This window comes from Struthio camelus, chromosome 15 (assembly GCF_040807025.1).
Source record: "Struthio camelus isolate bStrCam1 chromosome 15, bStrCam1.hap1, whole genome shotgun sequence".
Classification (NCBI taxonomy): Eukaryota; Metazoa; Chordata; class Aves; order Struthioniformes; family Struthionidae; genus Struthio; species Struthio camelus.
In genome coordinates, this window is record NC_090956.1 from 9,483,399 (window position 1) to 9,500,753 (window position 17,355).

Below are 17,355 nucleotides of genomic sequence, written 5' to 3' on the forward strand. Positions count from 1 at the left end.
ACTGAAATAAGCTAAAAATGAGCAGATTCACTGATCTGGTTGTAGACAACTGCTGACGGGATTTTTAGACCATGCTTTGTATGCTGGGAGTTATAGATGTTTAATGTCTGAAAATCAGGCCCAGTAGGACTTGGCCTTTTTATATTATGAAAGCTTGCTATGGTAATTGGCTCAGTGGACATTTCTCTAATATAGATATATCTTAGAATTCCGCTGCACTTGATTCACCATCCATTCCAGAAACTTCATATGAAGATTCTGTAAGGGTCTCTCAAATAAGAATCACTCATTTAAGGCAACATTGATTTAAATTTCTGAATTACATTTTGATTTAAATTTTAAATCTCATGAAACTGCAAATCATTTCAGTCCCTGTTTTGAATTATTATTGCTGTGAATTTCTACACTGAGAATTTTTTATATGAAAAAGGTTTCTTCAGTTGTTACTGAAGTTCAAGAATTGTACCCAATGAGGATGCTGTTCCAACAACCACTGCTTCTCTACAAGTCCACATTTGGCCATGAGTAAATATATCACAATCAATAGCTTTATATGAACATCATTTTGAAGAACTGGCTGTTTTCCTTCTCCAGTACTCTCTGAACATAGAGGTTAATGCAACTACTGACACGTCACGTTTTCCCTAAATTCAATACAAGCAATGAATTCTAGTATCTATGAACTTTGGGGACAGGAACAGTGGCTTGATTCCAGATCTGTTCAATGTTTTGCATGTAAAAAGTGTTGTGCACTTCAACCAAATAATTTTCCTAAAATATTATCAGTCAGATGCTTTAAAATATTATCAGTCAGCGTTTTAATCACTACAGTACACCATTCCTTCTTTACCACAATATAATACACAATTTACTAACCTGTAAAGCCATAAGAATGCATGTATTACCATAAGCCTGAAATTTGGACAGCCACTGTACAGCATCATGACATGTTTCATCAGTTGCCTCCACAAGATACTCCTTCCAACTCTCTGTGTTTTCTGCAAAGCTCAGCAGGTTAAACCTGGGGAGAAAGATGGCCCACAACATTGAACCCTAATCAATATTATCAATCATCTTGGATGAACCAGTTTTGAAATAGAAAAGAAAAAAAGAATCCAACAGCTTAGTATTGGAATAAAGTCTTCAGCTTTGGAGGTGTCAGACTCAGACTCTTGTTCCGAGTCACCAGAAAATGCCATGAGAATGAGGAGCCCATCACCAATGGCAAATGAGGCCTAAATCTTACAGGGTGGAGAATTAGAAGTTGGTTACAAAAACAACAAAAAAAGCAGTTCATGTCATATGCACATTATACACTAACATAATTACTTGCACTGTGTTTCAGTACTGTTTTATTAGTAATTATTATGTAATTTTACATAAAAGTAAGTAATACATATTCCAATCTTTATCAGTTGTTTATACATGCCTGACTTCATTTTTTCTCAGTTGTTCCCAGATGAGGGAGGTAAGTTCTTTTGTGACATGTGGCAAATAAGGCTCCATGGAACCAGACGTATCAATCAAAACACAGACATTAGCTTCCAGAATGGTACCAAACAATCTTCGGCTTCCTGGATCAGAACATTAAGACTAATTAAGTGTCATTTCATAGGCTTATTTTACTGAATCTTCCCTCTTCAGTTTTCAGGGGTTATTCTGGGCACATTTCTGTATAACGAATTTTAACCTGCGAGGGAAACTAGGTAGTTCAAGGGTTGGTAATGGAAAAGTCTTTTGCCATTTCAAATCCACTGCTATCAAGCATTAATTGGTAGCCACTTGTGGCAACTTCCATTAAACTATGTGTTGATGTTGCTTTGCAATCCAGCAAAGAATTAATCTATTCCACAAGCAACATCTTTATGAGCAACAGAGAGATCACAATACTTTTACCAACAGGAATACTGAACTTCTGAATAGTGCCCATTCTTAGTAAAGAGGCAGAAAAGCTCATTTTTCTTACGGCCATTATTCTATATGTCCTGTTGATAGACAAATTCTGACAGTAGGAACATCTGCCTGGCTGAATCCATCAACATAACATAAAAGGAGTAAAAAACATACATCACAGCACTAAGTATTTCACAGTAAGCTACAAGTATATCAGCTACAGCGATGCTGAATTCTCCTGTATCTGAGTAATGTAAACCAGAAACCCTATTTTATCTTTGTCTAAGTATTTTTTAAAATGAGTTCAATTAAATGCAAAGTAGCTGATATCAATACAGTAGTGCTTGTATGATTTTGATGTTAAATTTACCTTTATGTTTACATTTCTTGTACAATTACAGTGTAACGGATGTTTTTATAACATCACTTGTATACTGCTGTGAGAGATTTGCTAAAATTACCCTACTTATCAAGTTGCTGGACAGTAAATAGCAAAAACATCTGGAGCTGAGGAACCATGAGAAATTCTTTTGGAATTGTGACACTGACATATTAAACAAGTTTTAAAAGGTGAGATAACATTGCCATTTAAACTATTGCATTAAGGGTCAAGGTTAACAATTTATTGCTATTAACAGAGGCAGCTGGCATCACTCAAATCTGTTGTCTCAAGCAGTCTGCATATCAAGCTTACACTTTATTAGTATTTTGTTCACAACCAAAGACTCCTAAATCAAGATTTTTTTTTTAAATAAAGAAAAATGAAAATTTAGTTTCCAGGGTATAGTTTGCAACAAAAAAAGAACATAAAAGGGAATTCTTCTGTGACTTGTAGCTGCAGAATTGTTGCAGAATAGGCACAACAGCTCTTTGTTTGATCTCGTATTTGACTACGTGCTCAGATTAATCCTAGTAGAAATAGCAGGTACGAAGATTATTTTTTTTAGCATGTTTAAAGAAAAACTGATGCACAGCAATACCTGACAGAAGCCACTGTATTCTCTGTATATAGCGCTGCAACACCTTCTTTATTTGTTCAGCATAGCTTTCCAATTCTTTAGGCTGAAACTGCAGATGTTTCACAACCCCCTGTAAATATTCAATTTGTACAAGAGCATCTTATTTCAGCAGATGTGAGCTCAGCTGTCTATATGCATTATCTGCATTAGAAATCAGGGAGATTAGGTTTTTTTTGTCTTTAAATATATGAAATAGCGCAAGAAAACTTTTGTGACTCTACTGCTACTAAATAATTGGTTTACTCAAATTACAAAAGCCTAGTTCTCATCTCAGCCAGTTGTTCAGGGCAACAAAATTATATAATTTGACTGGATAGGGCATCTGTTGCATTATTTGTGATAGTGTTATACATGCAACAGATGAGTAATATCCTACACTTAATTTGCAATGCTCCTCTCCATTCATTCCACATACCATAATAAGCAAGATCCAACAGTTTCCACTCACATAGGATTTCTAAAAACTTAACCGAAATAAAAGTCCCTTTTTAAAAATATATTTTTCAGACCATATGAGCAGAGGAGATCCCATACAGTCTAAAGATCCCATGCAGTTTGCACTTCAAATATATTTAATATTTATCATACTGAATAAAAGATCCTTGCTAGCTTTCTAGTGGCAAGGTGATTTAGAGAGTACAGCAGGAAATGATAGGGTGAACATCACACTAGTACGCCACAATCAGTGATCAACGTGCACTGTCTTAACCAAATACAAAGCTATTTCGTTGATGTACATATATATCTGCAAAAAGCTTACATTGATTTCTACGCTAGGGAAGATAGCGCAATATTTTGCTGATACTTTCTTGTGCAGAGACTCCACAATTTTCTTTTGGTGAGTACAGTCTGGACCGAACATCAGTCTGGGCAATTCCAGTTTAAGCTTTTTAATACTGTACTTGGCCAGCCACTTGTAAGACAAACAAATAGAGCAACTGGTTGAATGTGTAAATATTAAGACTCATTATTAAGTAATAACACATTGTACAGAAGAATCAAAATAAATATGTTCATATTAATTCATATTAAGATTTTCTAAAATGGCAGTTTATTAGTAAGGAACGAAATACCTGTTTGCTTGAACAAATTTCCTCTTTTTTTGGCAACGTAACAGAAGGAACAGACTTCCTTACATTCATTGTCTCTGGATACTTTTGGTACACTGCACCTAGTAAGAACACAAATAAAGTAATATTGGGAGTCTTGGGTTAAAATCACAGCCCTTTTGAAGTTGCATATAATAGTCTTCCTGTTGGTTTAAAAAAAAAAAAAAAAAAAGCCACCTGCATTTCACACGCAGTTTCGCATTTGACAAAATGTATCAATGTTACCTTAAAACAATGTACATAAAGAGTCACTTATTTTTTAAACTGATTTTATGCAGAAGATTCCAAACCACACCTTCTCTAATCATCTACATCACAATGACAGCATTTTTTCTTATAGCACCTTCGACCAGAAGATCTCAAAGCTCTTCACACACACACAACCACTCACAACCACTACTTGATATGTGAAACTCATTCACAATTTAAAGCCCACTGTTTATCGGTGCATTAATATCCAAATAGTTTTATAATAAAAGGCTGATGTGTTTACCCACCATATCTTAATAACTCTTACCCACATTTCTTCCTTTATCAGTATAAAATACTGACAGAGAGAACTCTGTCTGTTTCCTTGATTTACGTTGTCTTTTATTCCCAGTCCGAGGCCATTCTTTTACTGTTTGTGCTACAATTAAAAACAAAAAAAAAAAGTTGTCTTGATTCAGCTAGGGATAAAACTCTGACAAGCAACCCTCTTTGATTCATAGTTTCCTATTGCCACAGATAAACATACTTAATTTTCTTAGACACTGGTTAGAAAAAAAATCCATATTACAGATCTGCTCATGCTACTTTCATAAAAACGGCAACCACAGACTTCAGGAATTCATAAATTACCATCAGAAAGAATGTCACAGGGCACAATTTGAAAAGATTAGTGGGTCAGAATAAGCATAGAATTTGCTGCAAGAGCCAATTAACTTTTCACACAGCACCTTACATGCTTCCTTCCTCCTCCAACCTGAAAGGAAGCTTGATACATTACAGCTAAAACTCATATAGACCTGATTTCAAAACAACTGCAATGTCTCCTGTCAGTTCGGTTAAAGATGTAAAATTGCAAATAGTTCTAAAATATTAATCTCTCTCTTCTAGTTTAATGTTTTCTTAGCAAAGTCAAACAAACAGAAGACCAAAAAGCCCCTAATCCATACGGACCTGGTGGAATTTCTGCTTTCGTACTAGTAGGACGCCATTTCAACACTCTTATGCCAGCATTTCTCTCTTCACCGTAGTTGTCTTTAATAAACTATAAGCGCAGGTAATTACAAATTAAAAAACTTCAACTAGATCATAATTGTGTAACTTATTCAAAACAGGAACCATCCTTCATTATTCTCCAATTCCTGTTTTACTCTAGCACTTCTGACAAATCAGCAGATTGCAATAAAGACTTATTAACTTGTGACTTCTTGCTAGGTTAAGTAACTCTAATTGCTCTGTTTCAATTTTCTTGCCAATTTCAACTGTTGCCATAAAACTGAAGACTACCATCTTCAGAAGCAGACAAGTTTAGACCATTTTTACCACCTAAAGCAGCAATCTATTATAGTAATGGCATTATTTTATAGAATACAGTATGTAGTATTTTTTTCCAGAGTTGCACTGAGTATTGGAAACCCAGTGTTGAAAATAGTAATTTTGCCTTTAGTTATGGCTCTAAGGGCTGAGCACTCCCTGCTAAACAACCTGAAAACCTTTTTACCACTGTTGTAGAATCAGACTTTGCTGGGGCACAGAGCATTCAAATAACTGACATCTAATTTTCTAATTTATTATACAGCTCTACTGTAAATATTATACGAAAGAAACATCAGACATCTACAGACTAACCTGTATCAGTTTTCTACAAGTTTAATTCATATGAAACCATGCTACATGTTCATACATCTGAGTGATTACTCTTTTCCTGCATTTGCGAGATGGTGTTGAGCATATACTGTTTTTAATAAAATAACATGGAAGACCTGTTGAGCTTACCTACAAAGGTATTTCCAACATGAACACAGATACACTGGAGACCGCTATTCCTATTTCAAAATGTCATGTCAAAAGTTAAGTATATCCTCTGAAATATGAAGTTCTGTATCTAGTCGTGTATACACCAAAGTGGTGAGCACTGGCACTAGCCACATATGTGGATTACAGATTTACACATCTGTTTTGAGTGGATGTGCATGCAGTCAAAAATTAACAAGGAAAACATTAACAAAACCCCAAAGGTCTCATAGAAGTAGTGCGACTCCATGGAAATAAGCACAGGAGGCAGGAGACAAATCCTGAATTCTAATCCTAGTTCTAGGCTATTCAGCTACAGCTGCCCTATGTGTAAATGAACAAGATACCATACAATTCAACATTCGCTAGAAGGTCTTGCAAAATGGAAGTACCTTGGTAAAGTAACCTGCTGCTCTGCCTTTGTCTTTGTTAAACACTAAATTTAAGGTCAGAGGAAGGATTATTTAAACAATTTTTGACACTACAATGTGGTTCCATCATATTTAACTACTTAGCAGGAGGAAGAAAAATGTTTTTTCTGTTTATGTAACATTTTGAATGCAAGTTAAAACGTAAATTCAGAGTACTATCACAGTAACGTTCTATTTCCTTCAGTGTTCAGCCTGAGCACTTGTCTTGAAAAGAGCAGCATCGGATACTCAGGTAAGATCACTGATAAAAACTGACAGCATCTTAAAAATGGGATGTTGAATGATTTCAAACCATTCTAGCCAGACTCAGAGCTGTGGGTTTTGGAGATGGCAATTTCTGTGGCCTTCTTTTCTCTTTCTTCACAAGCATCTTTGAGTCTGTTTCTGGTACAAACGGATTAACAGGCTGATTTCCTGAACGTTGCTTTAAGGATTTCACTAGCAGTGCACACTGAAATGAAAGTTCAGATTGTTTAATAATCATACACAGGGAATTTAAGCAAAACACATTTCAAAGACGGACATATTTATTATTTTAATAATACATCTAATACCAAATTAATCTGGTTATGCTTAGCACCTCTACACAAAAAAACAAACTTCTTCATGCCAGGCTTGTTCAAACACACAGGAGGGAAATCTTCCCTGCTCTGAGCAAGTGTTCTAAAAGGCAAGGCAACAGTATGTGCAACCAAAACCATAACAAATGGGAGGAAGATGAACCAAGTATATGCAAGTATTAAACAATAATACAAATTAGCATCCCACACAAATATCCCATTGAATATTCCATCCTCTCTGCCCCCGACTTTTCTTAACAAAAACTCCGCAGCTCAGGCTAGCATGCAACAACTTGCCCAGACCTCTGGACAGAAATCTCACTGCATACATCTTTCTAATTACACTTTTGTAAGAAGCAACTATCACATTGCAAGGCTGACTGTGCTACCTCAGCTACTTTGATAGATATCTCTGGAAAAAGTCAAGTGCATACAATAGGGAGAGATACTGTTTTGTCTAGTTCTACACCCTTAGTACACTTGAGAAAACAGTTGTTCTAAAAATGAACAAATATATTATGCCAGTAACAACATCCCCTCCCTCCACTGTGATTTATAAAGGAATAAATGAACAATTAATTGTACTGAAAAAAATCATAGGCAACAAAGAAAATTGCTTTAATTGTAAACTCCTTGTATTTGATACGGAATCACTGGCAGTCTACCACCAACCACAGCAGCACTATTATAGAATTGCTTTCTAGTCCATATTTACTCAAATTTGACTATTTTCCTCACGCTCTAGGTCATCGTTGCCCATCTCATAAGGATTTTCATTTTGTCCCATCTTCTGCACTGTTAGCTAAGCAAAAACTGTTGTTTTTTTTTTTTTTCCCCCTTGAAGAAAAACGTAACTTTCATACCTTTTGGGAGTAGTTGATTGCTTTTTCCATTTCAGACACAATAATGTTGATATCATCACTTTCAAAGATACCTGATAGTCAAATATATGCTTATCAGTAAACAAGTATCTTATGCGTACAACCACTTGTACAGCATGCCAAAAAAGCAACAAAAAGAAGAAAAAAGTCTTTGTTTCCTGTGTACCAGGCATTCTGGACCTACTACATTAGTAACTATACTTTAAGTGCCCATCTTGAAAATACCTAGCAGAAAATAGTTCTCTCAATTATATCTATTTTAATTAAATTCAAACTCCTGCATTAACGCTGCATTATCATAAAACATTTATTCTGCAATACAACTGAAAGCCTTGATCAGACCAGGACCTTTTTTTTATATCTCAGTGCTAGTACAGCATTATCACATCCTAAAAAGTAATGAACTTGTTTTTGGGAAAGAGATGCAGTAATAAAGAATATTAATTAATGAAAGAGTAGTATGTGCCAACTTTCCTTTACACATACCTGCTTCTCCAAAGCAATGAAATCTTCCATTAGCTGCCTGTATTATCTCTTTAAAAGCAATGGCAGTTTCGGTTGGATTAGCATAGCGAGCTGGAATAATGCCACTGGAGTCAACATCCTCCATTACACTGAACAGACAGACATGAAGTTGCAAATCACAGCCTCCGCAAGTCTCAGCCACATAAGCGCTAACTGTGTGCTGCAAGACAAAAAACACAGTAGTGACCCTCCACCTCAGAGGAGTTTCTATCTACTCAACTGGTTCCTTAACTGTGGTGCAAACACTCCCAACCTGAGTGGTGCAGTACAGGAACACAGCCTGAGCAGCTGAATGCCTTTTCTAATCATGCACATACACAAAATTTATTGCCGTTGCCATTACTAGTGGCAATGGTAACAGTATCACTGCAGCCAAGATGTGAGACGTGGGTGGAATCCCCAAAACATCTCCAGAACTATCTGCAGTTCACCCATGATTAGTATTTACTACCTACAACAGAAAAACAGCAATTGTAGAAACTGAAGTCTGATATTTGGGCTGGCTTACATATGTAAAGGAGAAATGTTCTCCCAACAACTACAGTGACTAGCACAAAGGAAAAGGGAAAGAAAAATAAAGTTGAGATTAATTCTGATAGGAATTTACTGATAGGAGTTGCAAAACCTGTGATGATACTCACTGTTTCCTGATCAGGTATTCCAGTAGTAAGCAGGTACATTCCTTGTGATTTGTGTTTATCTTTGTCTTTGAAGTCTACTTCCACAGCTCTTCTGAGAGCACTCATGAAATTTCTACTCCCTTTGCACTGCAAGCTCAATATCCACCTAAAAGGAGATGTTTTACAAATAATCACAGTTCAAAGAATGAAGAAATGAAAGTCCTGTCTCCTCCTCCCCCCCACTTAAAGCAATAAAGAGAGAAATAAGAACCCTAAGTAATAACGCACCGGAATCCAGAAATTTGAACAATGACAGCCAGCAAAACCAAGTTATATGATAACCTTTTGCCACTATGGTTTGCAACCATGGCAAACTAGTTTTTAAGATAAAATTCAGACCACTGAAAAGAAAGAATTATCTCTGCATTTTATGTGGAATAATTGTAATAGCAGAACTTATAGGTTTACTACGGAATAAAATAAAACTAGAGCTATCACTGAGGGTATAATTCCACAGACAGAAACTTGGAATTTGGTTCCAGTGTGTGCGGGGGGAAAAAGAAGTTCAGGGTTCAGATCTCAGTTGAATTTGAAGTTTTTGGGAATTTTTCATATAACCAGTGCATTCCTTATACAGACACTTTTGTGTCTGTACGCTGAACACTGGAAATACAGTCACTAGACATTTAAACCTTATGATGCTCTTTTTCAACAAACCAACCATCACGAATGAACAAAAAGTGTAGAACAGTTCATGGTAAACTATTTTTGTAATATAATCAACTTTTCAATTGTCTAAATTGTTCACAATGCTGATTAAATCTGATTCTCTGTTACACCTGTTTTATGGTATCTACATTTGCTTAATTCAAAAGTATGACTAAGTTATTCAAGCCTACCTCCAAGCATTTTGTAAGTTTTCTGGTTGGGAAGGAACCAGTTCTGGCTGCCAAGGCACAATGTCATTCCCAAAGCTTTTTCAGAAAGATAAGAGTAATTAATTTTCAGATTATGCTTTACAACATACAAATGTAGGGAATAAATTCACTGAAAAAAATTGTTTGGGGACAACAAAAATTGTTATAGATTTGGGGAATAAAAATTGGGAATAAAAATTGTTAACAATAACAATAAAAATTGTTAACAATAACAATATTGTTAACAATATTGTTAACAATAACAATTGGTATTGGTAACAATAACAATAAAAATTGTTATAGATTTAAAATTATCTGATGCTCACTTCTATTTCAGACCATTTAATTATTCACATCTATCCATCACTCAGTGGTTGACAGCTTTTCAAGGCAGTGGGCCTGACTACAATTTTCTTTCCTGGGCTGTACAGTAAATGACCTGGTCAAAGCTCAACAGAGGTTTGGAAGGATTGTCCGCCTGTGTCTCCTTCCTTCCCCTCCCCCCGAAACAACCAACCAAACATACAAAACCCCAATCCTGAGATACGGCTTACAGCTGCATCCCTCCCATGAGTCAAGGGATCTACTCTCTCAAGAGTCTCGAACTCTGGAGTTGCTGCCTCTCGCTGTTACCTACCATTCAGAAACCTGACCAGCAGCTGCTTGGCAATTGTGCCATATGTTTCTGATCACTATTATAAGTGCAGAATTGTAGTACTTTTACGTATTAGAAAAACTATTAGAGTTCCTGTAAAATCTAAAGGGCATTCTCAGTAATGGTACCTGAGAGGTCTCCAAAATTCTCTTCTAGAAAAAGTTTCTGACATGTGAGTTGATACTGTTATGAACAATACAATAGGAAGAGAATGTTATATGTATGATGCATCCAACTTTAGTGAGCCCCATATAAAACAATGTTTTTTAATTACTAACTTGGCATTTGTTCATCAATACACCTATCCAATAAAGATACATCAGTACTATTCTTGCAACTCTTTCATCATGAAGCGTTAAATACAATTAACAAATCTAAAATGTACTCATTAGTAACTACAATCTATCACCATACTTCTTGCATTACGTTACAATTATTTTAAAAGATCATATTAAATGGCTGCTTACGCTATAATATTGAAGTAATCCTTATCTGACATTTGTTCCTCAAGCAAAAGTCGCAAAGAATGTTGAATATGGATGATGTACGCAGAGTTTGTCACTGATATATCAACAAGTATAACCACCCTAGATAAGAATATTTAATTAAATAAGATTTTTTTTGACAAATAACATGTTTCTCATCTTCACTGTACTCTTTAACTCAATAGGGAAAGTATCTTCTAACCATGAATAAAAATGTATGAATATTGAATACATAGAAGAAAAAATCTGCAAAATGTTAGCTCAATAAAGGAAAATACTATCTTTATTAAGCTAGGGGATAATCAGGCTACTGGCACATGTAGTGCCACACTGATTGTTGACCCTTAAATAGGTCCTTTTTCTTTCAGTACTGGAATATTCAGAACACGGCTGACATGTTTAGAAGTTATCCAACAATAAGAGCTGTTGGACAGTCCATTGTCCTCTCCCCAGCCATCATATGTAACATCACTCCAAAGACACATGGTAACTTTTCTCACAGCAAGTCAGTGACTGACAGACTGGTTGCTCAGCTATGGCCTGGCTGATATTATCTGGCATATATATTGCTTGTTTTGGGAAAAAGTATTAATGGTGACCTCCTTCAGTATGGTAATGTACAAAGTCATGGTTGTAGAGACAATGCAGGCTTGCCATACTTAATGGACAGGTGGTATCTGGGGAGTAGTGATTATGAACAGAATCACAGGTGTGATGGACAGTCAGTGGGACGTGAGTTCCCAATATAACACAGTGTCCAGTAGGGCTAATTCAATCCTTGATGAATGAACAAGGAAATCTTAAGTAACAATGGCCTCTGATATCTTCCTGTGCTCTGAAGCTTCATATTCAAGATTGGTAAGTGGGACAAAAAGAAGCAATTGTGCAACTAAAGCCAGTTAGAAGATGTAGTGAAGGCTCAGACATAATGCAAATAAACCTCGTCCTCAAATATATAGTCAGGTACAGACCTCGAACCTCATTCAGGGAAAGAGGTTGGATTTTAGGGTATACCTACACTGATATTTCACATCTGGCACAAGAATACACCTCAGCAAGTGGTGAAAGGAGGAGGTAATTGGAGGTTGAACCTCATCTCCTGATAAGAAGCCACATGTGTTGAAATACTCCAGGTATAAACACTAATATCACGTGTTTGGAAATCTGACTGGAAACCTTTGGCCAGAAACATCAGGTTCTGTTTATGTGTGATTTAAGACAGAACATTTCCCAAAGCTTACTTGCTCGATAACTCAAATTTAAGAGTCTCATCCTGTCTCGTGGAAACTGCAGTTTTGTGCATTGACTGACGATGGTAAATTCACTGAATCATTAAAAATGCTGAATATCAACATCTGTTTTCAAAAGTGGATTGCTTGCACTAGCGATATCTGCATCTGTTGCCTCTACATCTGACTGTTTTCTGGCCTGCATTCCTTGGTGCTCACTTAATACACAAAGCAAAGGCTGGCAAATAAGAACCATTGCCTACACACACACACAAAGGGCTATCAAAGTACAGTACCTCCTCTCACAAACACTTCCCCATATTCTTCTGCTAGCAACAGACAGCCAGTCAATTCGTCTCTCATAGAGTCTTACCATTTTACCAAGGAGTTTCTGCAGATAAAACATAGAAAACTTAAGCTATAGATAAATAGTTCAAGTAAGTCTTTTTATTGCTAAACGCTTAATCTAGAAGTAACGTGACAGCACAGTAATGAAACAAATTGCTAAGAATAAAATGCCACTGTCAAAATGAATGAAAATCATTAAAGATAAGACAGTAAAGTCTGTGAGGAGAACATACAATAATTTAAAAAAAAAAAAAAAAAAAAAAAGGTCTAAACGTCTAAACTCTCCTCTTCACCTTCCCCTTGCTATCCTGTCTCAAAATAGTGGCCAAGCACATAAAAACAGAAAAAAAATTGTTTCAAAATATAGTTAAAAAAAGTGTAAAATCTTTTCGAACACCTATGCTTCCTTAACACTGTAGTGATTTGAAGACATTAAGGCAGTTTGTCCAATCCTACAGAATATTCCCTTTTTAAGTGTATGTACTGCATTATACACAGGTATAGAAGGACACCGACCTCAGAAAAACGCTTGAGGGTAGCATGCTTTTGGAGTTCAAAACACACGAGCATCTACTGACAATCATGGAGTCAAAGGCTGCTTTCAAGTCAGCTTGTTAAACTTAACACTCCCTTTTGTGGTCTGACTATACAGCTTTATAGATTTCTCACCCCTTCTCTCTTTTTAAAAATCTTTGTCCTAATGCCTGGAAACGCTCCCACAGCCCTTCCTCAGGGCCACTAGTGGAAGGGTAAAGATGAGAGAAGAGAAAAAGAATAAACAAACCGCTACGTAACACATCTTGGGCTGCCAATACTCCCAAGCCGCTTCTAGTTCGCTAAACTCGTTCCATTCCTTGGCGCTCTGTAAGCCCTCAAGAATCATGACTGTCTGGAGGAAGTGCAGCAGCCTTTGATATATTACCTGTATATACATATATGTATCTCTATTCCCACTTCTGCAATTACAAGATCTAACAAAGTGCTTGTGCAAGTCCTCAATATTCCGTACAGCGTAAACACTCTCCTTATGCACTAGTAGTTTTAAGGCTATCCATATACTTACACCAACCATGACAAATACTAAAAAATGCTAACATCCCACACCTAACAGTGTTCTTAATCCATCTGCAAGCTTAAGAACAAAACCTCTAGCAGAAGCCTTGCTATCCTCTTGCAGTAAGCCTGGCAACTATCAGGCTGAAGGCAAACGCAAAGCAGAACGTGTTTGTGGAGCGAGTACAAAAGCTTAAGGTGAACGTGAGGGATGCCAGAGAGCAGTGCGAAATGTAGCTACCGGGAAACAGAAAGAAAGATAAGAAAACATGTTACAGTGTTACAGAGCTCCACTGAACACTGAAGATCAAAGATACCAACGCGCAGCAGTCGCTGCTAAAACAATAGGAAACGTTCCAATCTTAACTCTTCTGCAATTCGAACAGCCAACCTGTTTTGGCACAACTTCTGTTCCGCTTTAAGAACATACACTGGAATAAAAAATTGCTCTGACTTGAGACACTGCAATCTGAACTTAACATAAGTCTATCATCTATAAGAGATCTCATTGTTCTTGTAGAATTCATCACTAACATCATTTACAATGTTGTTTGTAAGCTCTCTTTATAAGGCTTCCTTCTGGTATAAAAGCTAGTGCTACCTGCAAACTGCAAAAAAAAACAAACCAAAACCAAACCAAGAGAAAAAAATTACACTTACTTGCTAAAAAGCTACCCAGTGGAAAAATTCACATATATTCTTAGAGACTATGCCACTGAGATATCATCTTGTTCTTACAATCTAGAACAATCAAAATTTAGAGTAGGCCATACATGCCACCCAAAAGCAACACTTACCCAGCCTACTTTCAGCCTTCCATAATTTAACCACCAACCTATTTCTTTGTCCCTCAGGGGTGGGCTGGACGCTTTTCTACTTTTAGTCTTGTTAAGTCATTTTCATCAACTCCTTCAATCTTCCATGGCAAACTCTACACTGCTTCTCCATCTACATATGCAAAGGTTAAATAGCTCTCCTCTTCTAGTTGCTGATGCTTCACAAGCCATATGAGCAAAGAATGAAGACTGGCCCAGACATTTACAGAAGAGTAGCAGCTAATTACAGGTTAATGAAAAATTCTGAACTCTTGAAAATCCGGGTTCCATGAACTTTCTGGACCAGACAACACCTACATCAAACAGAAATTATTAGGATCCCTCAAGGCCTGAAAGACTATTGAAAAATATCCTTTATACACACAGTTGCAGGCTGGAAGGCTGGTATTTTATAAGCCTTATGCAAATATCTCAAACTACATTTGGCAGTCAGTATCACTGGACAAATCTACTTTTTTTCCGAATCCTATAAAGCTCTCTCTGAGCCTACACAAGAGGATGTGTTTTACCAACTGGTACCCTTTCATAAAATGTTTCCCACTAATTTCCTGAAAATTAATAGCAATCACCGCTTAGAAACTTCCATTTGGCAACTGCTACTTTTCACTCCAGGAGGAAGACAGTTCTTGTCTCACCTCAACTGTAGAATGTAGACCTCTAGATCAGAGAGCACTGGGTGCCTCTGCTCACCATATCGTGTTATACAATTCCACACTCCTCATTTTTTCCCCAGGACTCAAACCCCCTACACGATATTTCATCTTCCACACAAAGATGTAAAACCAAAACTGCTGTATTCAATGTCCACACGTGCCCGAATGAGCCTGAAGACTGTAGCTTCCTCAAAACTAGACTCACTTTTTCTGGAAAAAGAGAGAGGAAAAATGTGTGCAAGATGTAGATGAGGGGGTAAACCAAAAAAACCAGTCCAGTCCTCATGGTTTCTCAAGAGACATGTAGTATCCAGTGGCAGGGCAGAGGCCCTGCCACACATTGTCTGAGTTTTTCTCCCAGGTGGTACATCAGAGAAAGGTATATTCACCCAAAGCACAACAACATTTCTGTGGATACAGACCAATACCCTATAGAAACAAGCTCAGTCCAGCATGAACTAACTGCTTTTAAATAACATTGTTTGTAGCACTATGCTGGCAAATTTTTCCCAATTCACAAGAAGTATAAAGAATTGGCTGAGTGTATACTAAAACATGAAATACAAATACCCAGCTTGTACAACTTGCACATGTAACTGACACATTTGAGTAAAAGTATGGCAACCTTCTATAAAGTAACCAGAAATAATTTTTGCTTTCTGACTCTTAACAAGCTTGGTTAAGCTGAAAATACATCTGGATCATTTGCCTTTGACACGCATGTTAGCAAAAATATATTCTGTCTAAATGCATGACAGGACTGTTGTAGGAACACTGTCAAGGCTAAAATCCTATTCACAGTCATGAAAGAGTTCTTATGCACCACAGAATGAATTATTTTTGAAGCAGGGTCTGAAGAATATTAACATTTGGCAATCATGTAGCACTTTTTAGTTTTGGAGTTGGTCATTTTACAATGAAGAACACATGCTACTTCCCGCATGAAAAGAACGAAGGGTTCACAGTGAAAAGGGTAACGTATTTTATCTGAAAGTACAGATCAGACGTAGATTCAGAATGTAAACTGTATCGCCCAAATCCTACCAGTCTCTTCATATGGACTGTGCCCTATTCCTAGTCTTCGGGTGCTACAGCAGTATTTCAAATAGAAGGACACTGGATGCTGGATGTTATGGAAACTAACTCAAACTATATAGGGGAGGGAAACTCACACGTATGTAAATGTTATCCAAACACAAAACGTAGAGTCATGCCAGGTCATGGTCCAGGCAACCCAATTTTTATTCTTGTGAGTTTCTTCATTACGCAAACTGTCACACGCTTCTGCTGTCTTCCCCACATGCAGAAATAAACATCACTGATCCGGAACACTGTGTCTTTTCTCATTAGTCTTATTTCACCATTCTCCCCACCTCCATTCCACCCACTTGCTCATGTAGTTGAGACAGGCTCAACTACCAAATAAACTGGTGTCACAGTATGTTTTATTTATCCCTTATTCAGTAAGTCTTATGGATTATTTGATAGTTTAAGATCAAGCTTTTGATTTCAAAATAATCCCTTGCCTTGACGGTCTTTTCTGCACATCTGCTGGACTAGGTTGCCATGGCAGGAATAGGCTCTGGTTCACCACTATAAATACGTAACGTGCCTTTGCACATAATCCTTCATATCATATAAACAATAATCCAAGCTTGCTACTACACTGCTTCCTAGAAAGCTCCTTCTATGTCTTGAGCCTTTCGTGATCTAACCAATAGCAGTTAGACACTTTATGGCACTTGTTTGACTTTCAGAGAGAGAAAACAAAACAGAAAACTTTTTTTGCAGCTAAACTAAGGAGGTGAAATGAGATAGTTTTGTTAAAACAAGTAGGAATACTTCAGTCTGTATCCTTTCAGTATATAGCTTTAAAAATGTGGGTAAAATAACACAAATACTTCTTTACACATAAATCACAAAATGCACACACTGCTATATTTGTGAGCAGTCTGTTGGACTCTCTCGTTTAGCTTTCTTCTAAAGTACCGTAAGAATCTGGGCCCCCGGCCTGACCAGATCACTGCAGACTTATATGGACAGCTGTCTGCATATGAATCCTTGCAAGACTTACGTAACAGAGCAGTTAGCATTGGAATAATGAGATGGTAATGTAGCCCTGATGAGGCCAAGTCACCAC

The 17,355-nt window shown here is 36.9% G+C and overlaps 1 protein-coding gene across 3 annotated transcripts in view; it reads right to left on the bottom strand.

The window, feature by feature from the left end:
* VWA3A (von Willebrand factor A domain containing 3A) overlaps positions 1 to 17,355 on the bottom strand; it is a 47,595-nt gene that overhangs the window by 19,180 nt on the left and 11,060 nt on the right. For all 3 annotated transcript variants that reach the window (XM_009683380.2, XM_068908509.1, XM_068908510.1), the window contains exons 15-28: positions 12,622 to 12,716; positions 11,079 to 11,198; positions 9,939 to 10,013; positions 9,061 to 9,205; positions 8,381 to 8,579; positions 7,877 to 7,947; positions 6,746 to 6,904; positions 5,183 to 5,273; positions 4,539 to 4,649; positions 3,986 to 4,083; positions 3,673 to 3,825; positions 2,874 to 2,982; positions 1,430 to 1,574; positions 877 to 1,021 (exon numbers count right to left, since the gene is read on the bottom strand). In XM_009683380.2, coding sequence (XP_009681675.2) covers positions 877 to 1,021; positions 1,430 to 1,574; positions 2,874 to 2,982; positions 3,673 to 3,825; positions 3,986 to 4,083; positions 4,539 to 4,649; positions 5,183 to 5,273; positions 6,746 to 6,904; positions 7,877 to 7,947; positions 8,381 to 8,579; positions 9,061 to 9,205; positions 9,939 to 10,013; positions 11,079 to 11,198; positions 12,622 to 12,716 — 1,716 coding nt within the window. The remainder of the gene's footprint in view (positions 1 to 876; positions 1,022 to 1,429; positions 1,575 to 2,873; positions 2,983 to 3,672; positions 3,826 to 3,985; positions 4,084 to 4,538; positions 4,650 to 5,182; positions 5,274 to 6,745; positions 6,905 to 7,876; positions 7,948 to 8,380; positions 8,580 to 9,060; positions 9,206 to 9,938; positions 10,014 to 11,078; positions 11,199 to 12,621; positions 12,717 to 17,355) is intronic.